The sequence below is a fragment of the Hylaeus anthracinus genome, unplaced genomic scaffold (assembly GCF_026225885.1).
Source record: "Hylaeus anthracinus isolate JK02 unplaced genomic scaffold, UHH_iyHylAnth1.0_haploid 11997, whole genome shotgun sequence".
Lineage (NCBI taxonomy): Eukaryota > Metazoa > Arthropoda > Insecta > Hymenoptera > Colletidae > Hylaeus > Hylaeus anthracinus.
In genome coordinates, this window is record NW_026534344.1 from 6,930,384 (window position 1) to 6,938,598 (window position 8,215).

An 8,215-nucleotide genomic window follows, 5' to 3' on the forward strand; every position below is an offset into this window, starting at 1 on the left:
TTTCTTTTTCTAGAAGTCGTAAATTGAACATGCAACTGGAGAACGCCATACAGGAGGCGATGGCTGAATTGGACAAGGTGCCGGAGTCGAGCAAGGGTGAGAAAACCACCAGCAGGTCCTGCAGGGTGACAGGAACCAAGGGCTCCGAGAGTGGCGGAGCTTCGAAGCCAGAAGGAAAGAGGACGTCGAAGAAGTCCGTGGGGACCTTGAACTCCGTCACAGCCGAACAGAAGCAGTGTCGATGATCCGTGTCCACCCTCCGACCAGCTCAGGTCGCGACGACGAGCTGTTCCAAGGATTTGCTGCCATCTAGGACACGTGTCCTCGAAGACGCAACTTTTACGAGAGATCAGGGCCATCGAGGCCCTGACGCTCGACGCGTTTGCGATTGGCCCTTTGACCTACAACGTGCGACACTCATAGCACGTCTCGGCTTGAATATGAATAGTATAAAAGCCGAGTCAGTATGAAAGCCCACGTGCGAATTTATACCCGTCTATGGCGCTGGCCCAAAATGGATGGTGGGTCAAGGGGTTCGGTCCAAGCGACTCACCGATATGCGTACTCGTTCTACGTTGTTTTCGCCGCAGTGAATACAAACTAACAAACGTAACCGTGTTCCTCGCCAGCATGGTATCAATTAGCGAGAATATCGAGATCGTCGCGTAGCTTTTAATGCTGCGAATTTTTACCTGTGCTCGATATTCGAGCTGAAAACCGAAACTATATATTGCAACCAAGAGGGAGACGTGGACGGATGCGAAAATAACGTAGGATAAGTGGAATTGATTTGTATATATCGTTCCTGTCGGGGTAACGAGAGATTTTTCATGTTTAGAGATAACGGAACGTTTCGTTCGGAAATTGTTTATCGGGCCACCGTTGTTGATGATGGAGAAAGCGTACCGTGCCGGGAAATGACGACGAGCGTTTCTCCGATGCCACGATGCGGGTTTTCTTTTGTACATAAGCGGGGAGAGGTCGAATTCTTCCGTGAGCATCAGAGGGAGTCTCGAGGATGCTAAGGGATTTTGTCTGACGGGAACAAATATTAATGGACGATCAAGGGAAGGGGTGGTCAATCGATTGTGATCGAAGAGACTGAGAGACTAAGAGAGTAGGAATACGAAAGGCACGATGCAATTGAGTTACAGAGGATTTTTATTGGCCGAAAGTCGGTCGAGAGATGTTTCTCGACGTGATATAGGATAGTTTGTCGTTATCTCATCACGACCATTCGCTGCTAGAGTGTATAATTGTAGAGGACACCATTTTCCTATCAAGCATTGTTCCTCAATAGCTGGAACTCCCTGTGGAAAAATTGACCATTCGCAATCAAGTGTACTATTAGGGCGAACCGAAAGTTCCCCCTTTTTTATGTTCTTCTTTAACGATTGTTTAAACTAAATAAAAGTATATAAGTTTTGTATTATATATGCCACTGTGTAGATATCGAAGTGTTCTTTCATATCGTGCGTTAATTATCCCTTCGCACTATCATTGTTTCTTTTTTTTATGTTTGTTCTCGATCAATTCTCTATTTGAACATTTGATGAAGAATACTAATAGTGATCAAAAGTATTAATAAAATGTTTCGAAAGGCATTAAGTACCAAGTAATTTCCAAATTATTTTTCCTGAGAACTGAATCGACTTAATACATTAGTCCATAAGAACAAAATGTAATGACATACGTGTTTCAAGCTTTGACAGAAGACGGAAATTACTATTTTAAATGAGATACATCAAACTTACAATAAAATAAATTAAAAATAATCGTGTACAAAAATGCATGTAATTGTATCGAAATAAAATTGTTATGAAAACATATAGAAATGTACATACAATATTAGAATTTTGTGTACTTACACATTTTGCAAAGCATTTTTTAAATACATCAGCGTCCCACGAGTTTGTTTTATTTACCATTTGAAGTGCAATTCAAGATTTACAAAAATGGTGTATATAATATAAAACTTAAATACTTTTATTCACTTCGAATATTGGTTGAAGGAGAACATAGAAAGAAGCAAGAAAGATCGAAACGAATTTCTGATTCACTTTAATAGTTAAAAAAGCAAGATATTGCTGAATATTCGTGTAAATCTTATACCTTAAATCTTAAAATTTAATAGAATCGGTTGTATCCTTAATTTGTTAAGAATATTTGAAGAATTTACTCGACGCGTTTCTGAAACTATGAAATTATTGTTAACAGGAAAATGGTAGGGAATTGTAATAATGTCATTGCGATATTCGAAATTCAATTAGGAAATGTTGGAACACTATACGTGTGGCAGACGTACAGATTGTTAGAAAGTTATTCGTCGCGAGTTTCAGTGATTGGCGAGTATAATATAACGGAAACTTATCATTAAAATTTGGCATTAAAGTTTGAGGTCAAATTTCGTTTATTTCTACACGTTCTGTTCAACAGCAAAATAAAAAGTGCAAAGGAAACCATTGTCACAAATTAATTAAATTCTAAGGAACAATTGTTAAAGGCTTGACGTCAATTAGATGATTTTGATTCGTAGAGATAACTTTTCAATTATTTTAAATAATATATAGTAGCACCTTCATAACGATAGAAAAATATTTATTAATCGAAGGAACACATTTAATAAGAATGACTACTACTGTATCTTCTACTTGAAATCATTAGTGGCTACTGACAAATCTTTTCACCTGTCAATATATTACAAAAAATGAATTACCAGTGTTCCGCTACATTAGAAAGCAAGAACAAAAATTATTCCCAATCGCTTCCTCCATTCAATTATATTTATTACCTTTTTAGTTTCAACCGTCACTAATCACTGTCAGTTTTTTATTTTCTAACAATCCACGATATAAATATGCAGAATACGATCAAAAGAGAACAACTAACCAGCGCCAGACCTTTAACCATTTTTCCCGAGAAAAGTGTGACAAATAACTTAGAATCTACTCTGTACCAAAATCGAGATCAGCAAGTGATACAGAAAGTTTTTCTAAAAAAACCAACATGTAGTTACATAGCTAACGAGAAATCTTACAATTAGTTGACGAGTGTCTGTCGAACATAGACGTAGAAAAGTGAGCGTATTGAACTCGCATACTCGAGATATAGAAAAAACTAATATTCTCAGAAGTGTTGCGCGAACGAGCCCCCTGGTTCGCCTAGAATTCCTGCAAGTTTCTAACGAGCTAGTGACGTTTCGAATGTTACATTTACAAACATAAGGTGTGCGAGGAAAACAATGGGTGTTTATATATCCCGGACTTAGTCTCGCGTAACGTAACAGATTAGAAACGGTCGACTGGCGCCGTTTTAAAACGACGAATACACCTTTTAACGCGTCACTCTGTATTATTTTTAAGTCGCTCGCGATTGCAAAACGAAACGAGCGCGCAGGTAGTTTTAAAACGAATATTTTTGCGAACGAATCAACGTCACGGTACCTACACAGAGAATACTATTCCCAATCAATCATTTTTTAGATGGCTATACATAAGTATACAAGGAATAATTCTTTTACTGGGACGTCATCGTGTCGCATTGTAATATTTCAAAGCAGTCTCGACACGTTGAGATCCTTTTTAACCCTGGCCAGCGGCGAGACTGGTGTTTTTTGATCCGCGTTAACGATTTTGTAACACTATTCCTTAGATGGTAAACAATAATAGCGTTATCGATGCCGCGACTCGATATTCTACGAACGAAACAAAGACGAAGAACGAAAAATACGAAACGAAGATTGTACATAAGAAACGCCCGATTAAGAATCTAGAATTGTAATCGATACGCGATGAATTACGAACGAGACGGGGCTTTCGGATAGCTTGAAGTCAATTTCATTTCAAGGAAAAGGAAAAAGGATTTAAAAAGAAAAAAAAAAGAAAGGAATACACCCAGAGAAACGTCGGGGTATCGACGGATCTTCGTGAAAACACTTTTCCACTTTTTGCTTCAGCGATTCGATCTCGAACGTGCGATACCGAGTACCTCGCCTTTATTTTTGTATCGACACGAACATTCAAAAGCAACGCAACACCACCGTCGCACAATTTATCCCCGAGACACACGAGATATGTTCCTTTGCATGCATGTACGCATAAATATGTACAAAAACAATACAGAGCAAATCTTTAAAAGTTAGTAGGATATACACAGCGAGTATTGAACGGATATTTTAGTTGACCGACCAAGTAGTCGAGCACCGGTTGTCCATGACAAAATATTTCGGTCCCGGTGAAGCTTTCGATTAACGTATTTCATACCAGTCGATGCTAGAGATGAGCAGAATTTTAATCGAATGATAACGATTTCATTACAAGGTTGATTCCATTGGACCGGTATTCGGATAAGCTTCCACTTAATGTGACGTTCAATTCAATTTTATTATTCAGATCGTAATTTTGATTAAATAAATAACGCATAGAAAATTCTTCATTTTAAGATCGTTATTTAATTATGTGTATCTAGATAAGAATTTTGCCCATCTCTGATGCATTTTGCTGTGAAAATCGAACACGAGAATCTTTGGTAAGCAATACGTTAGCGACATAGCTTTCGGTAGGTCTGAATACACAAACAGACAATAAAGAAGATGCAAGTATCAAAAGAAACAAAGAGGGCTGCGCGAATTCTTTTTTCAACTCGTCACTTTGGCTTTCGGAGGCATATGTCCTCGAATTTTATTCGCGAACTGTCGATTATTCGTTGCTACCTATAACTGCTGAGATGAGCAGGAAACTTTCGAGCCACGCGCAAATAGAAACGCTACCTAAAGCTAATGTAAACTTATAAAGAGGATAGTCAAGCTTCTCGAAGAGGAATCGAATGTTACAGAAAATTTGTATACACATCACAGGCTGTTTTCAGTAACCAGTCTGAACATTTTACTATCAAAAGGCCTGGGAGGTTTCGTAATATAATATTACCGCGTAAAATATTCGAAAGCACAGTGGACCAAAATCATGTTCAGTGAACTATCGCTTGACAACTGATGCCGCTTTTGGAGAAAGAGATGCATTCTTTAGTTCTCATACAGAGCGTTTTGTAAAATATTTAACCAAAGTTTTTGAGCTTGATTTCGAACCTGCGAGGAATAATAGCATGTCTGACACCTAAAGTTATGTATCAGAGAAAGTGGTTCAGTTCATCGAATTCTGAATTTTATAAAAATTAGTCAGACTACGAAATTCTGATACATTTGAGAAACTAATTCATTGAATTGAAGTATTTCCTCTGACACATAGCTAAGAAAGTCTATGAGAATGTCTATAGACTCGTGCTGACATTTATGAATCGGTAGTTGGCAAAATTGAGTAATTGAGTACTTGAGTCTGTCAAGCTCTCAAAGTTTAATCTGAAAGGAAGCATTCCATCTCATAAAATTCTGAATTGTATATCATCTGCCCAGCGTCGCCAACATTTCTAAATAAATTCTTTAAGACACTTCCAAATCATATACTCATCAAAGATTATCAGAAATTTATTGAATCAGAAATTAATTGAGTTATTTCCTCTAACATGTAGCTGTAAAGAACTTCATCGCTAAAGAATTTCGTACACTCGAATAACTTCTACAATTATTTGTAGAATTTTGTTGTAAAAATTAGGCGATCGAGTCTGCCATGCTCTCAAAGTTTGGTCTAGTATTTAGAAACATCCCAGAGATTAAATTCCTCCGCGCGAGTAGTTGGCATAAAATTAAGTTAGTCGGATCAAACTCACTAAAATTCTAAATACAAGGACCACTAATATTTACGGCGTGCGAGATCACGTGAAAATGTGCGAGTGTGTTGAGACGTTACCGTTTAATTCTCCCGTAGCAACGAGTAATCGCCGCGACACAAAGGCGAAAGGTGACGTGCTTACATCAGACTTCTGTTTTCAGTTCACTAACCGATTCGGTTGTCCACGCGCCTCTTATCAACGACGTTACATCAAAGCTAATCAAAAGCTCGCGACAAGACGGACGTGTCGACGGGTCTCTCCTCGTAGGCAGTAAAATTCAAAAGTCTCGCTTCCTTCCACAGAACAGAGATGGGCAAGCTCGAACAATAAACGTCGGATAAAGACACAATGTGATTTGTTCGCTGTTCGATAGAGCAATTACACGAATAAGACTTCGTTCAGCGTGAAATATAATTTCAATCCGTAATTAAAACTCTAATTTTTACCTCGTTAAACATTTTGCCCATCTCTGCCACAAAACGGAAACGTAGAGACGCTTCGAGTCTCGGGAAGACCAAGAAGTCTCGGATTCGTAGATTTCCGTTGCGATCAGTGGCGAAAGACATATCACCGGCCGCGGACGACGATTTTTGAGATCGATGAAGCTCTATCGGTGGAGTGAAGAAAGAAACGAGGGAAAGAAAGCGTTTAGAGCGAAACGAGTGTCGAGACATTCGTGGATCGTGCGAAGGGAAACGGGCAAACGGCTGGCATCGCTATATACAAAATGGGACCGTTTAAAGATAAGACAATTCTAATTTTATCGCTCGATTCCTTCGCCCAAGTTGGTAGCCGCGGAGTGGAATGTAATTTCACCTGGCAGCTGTTACCTAGTGCAGGCATATTCGACTGGATTCTGACGAGCAAGGGCCAGTGCCACCATTAATGGACGTTTGAGTGGAAATATTCACGTTCAACCCTTTAAGTGCCAAGGGGCGATATATATTGCTGCTGTCGAAGCTGTAAATGCTATAACTCATTAAAATTGTCCGTCATTTCTCGGATATCTATGAAAATTTCCCATGGAACTCAAAGGGTTAATCCCTCTAGATCCACAGACGTGTGCATGAAATCTCCGCACGTCATCAAATGTACATTGGCGGGGTTGCCGTGTCCTTGCTCGTGAGAACTTGGTTGCATATGGCTGACCTAGAGAAATCGATCGCATAGATCGATTCGACGCTAGGGGGAAGCTTTATTGTCCTTTCTTAGCGGCGCGTCGATGCGCCAACCAGGAGGTTAAATTTATAAACCAGTAAAGACTTACCTCAGTAATGTAATGTACGCAAGAATCAAACGTCTTTATGATCGAGAGTACGTATATATACTGTAGTGCTGATCGTCCTTTGTATATTTTCCGTATTGTAAATAATTATACATACGCCTTACCGGTAACTATTGCTGTACGATAACCGTCAACGTGCGCATTATTTAATATTTATGCGAATCTTGGAACGAGGGTTGCGCCGATTCGGACAGCCGCGAGCTCGTGGAAAAGGCGTTGCGCGTTGAGAAAGAGAGATATGCTTCTAACGAAATCCATTTTGTTGTCTGAATTTCGTTTTCGAGCATTCTATGGTGGTAGGACGTTGAGATCGAGGGAAGAAATGGATTGTACAACTCTCATTCCTCAGTTTTGTGTATATATTCGATTATCGATTGTGTGTGACAATTCTTGTGACATTTAATTATTTATCAGTACCTTGAGTCGGTTAGAATAGCTCATAGCTCTGTTTTTATATGTGTAATTTTGTCTTACGTTAATTTTGTTAGCTGACCTTTTATCGACCTGTATTAATCATTGTTCAATCTGTGTTTTTAATTTGAGATCCGCTCCTTCGGGAGAGTATATATTTTGGCGCGAGTAAATTAGGAGAGAATTGACAAACTTCGCGTCGAGATGAAATTGTTTTATTTTTCTTCGTTTTGGTAGAACGAAATTGCGAATCCAACAAAACATTGACCTGCGTTGCTTTTTCTCGAGCGACGAATGGACACAGAGGACCGCGTGAGCGATACGCCGTGAACTATGACAAAAAGAGGCCTATGTTAATCGACGCTCTGTGTATCGTTTCTTCTACTTCTTTTTCTTTAGCGACGGGCGGACGAGTACGATAAATTAGCGACTAAAGATAGTTAATGCGTTTAAATCGCGGGATACGGCCGACGGCCGTGGGAAACAAATTTTTTGAAGAACTATATACCGATAGTTATCGAAGTGTGACTGTGAGGCACGAGTTTCTTCGGCAAATATTTATTACTATTATTATTTATCGAAAGAAGAAAAATGTGAATGTAGTTATATTTAACGGAGCGTTTCGTTCGCTTGTTATGTTTTGAAAGAGATATAGAGAAAATAAGAGAGAAGCGCCGGGCGACTTTTGTTCATTGTCGCGAAAATGTACAGTGCGTGTGCGTGTATGCGTGAGAGAGAAGAGAGAGAAAGAGAGAGAGAGAGAGAGAGAGAGAGAGAGAGAGAGAGAGAGAGAGA

At 39.2% G+C, this 8,215-nt stretch overlaps 1 protein-coding gene and 1 long non-coding RNA gene across 3 annotated transcripts in view; both read left to right on the forward strand.

Annotated features, from left to right (window-relative positions):
* LOC128889306 (uncharacterized) overlaps positions 1 to 2,529 on the forward strand; it is a 314,808-nt gene extending 312,279 nt beyond the window's left edge. The window contains exon 9 of one of the 2 annotated variants that reach the window (XM_054146841.1): positions 14 to 2,529. In XM_054146841.1, the coding sequence (XP_054002816.1) occupies positions 14 to 245 (232 nt within the window). In that variant the 3' untranslated portion in view covers positions 246 to 2,529. The remainder of the gene's footprint in view (positions 1 to 13) is intronic. The other variant, XM_054146842.1, reaches the window with a different exon arrangement.
* Positions 2,530 to 2,542: 13 nt separating this feature from the next.
* The window catches only part of LOC128889314 (uncharacterized), a 6,653-nt gene continuing 980 nt past the window's right edge, over positions 2,543 to 8,215 (forward strand). The window contains exon 1 of the long non-coding RNA XR_008460421.1: positions 2,543 to 8,148. This is a non-coding gene — a long non-coding RNA (uncharacterized LOC128889314). The remainder of the gene's footprint in view (positions 8,149 to 8,215) is intronic.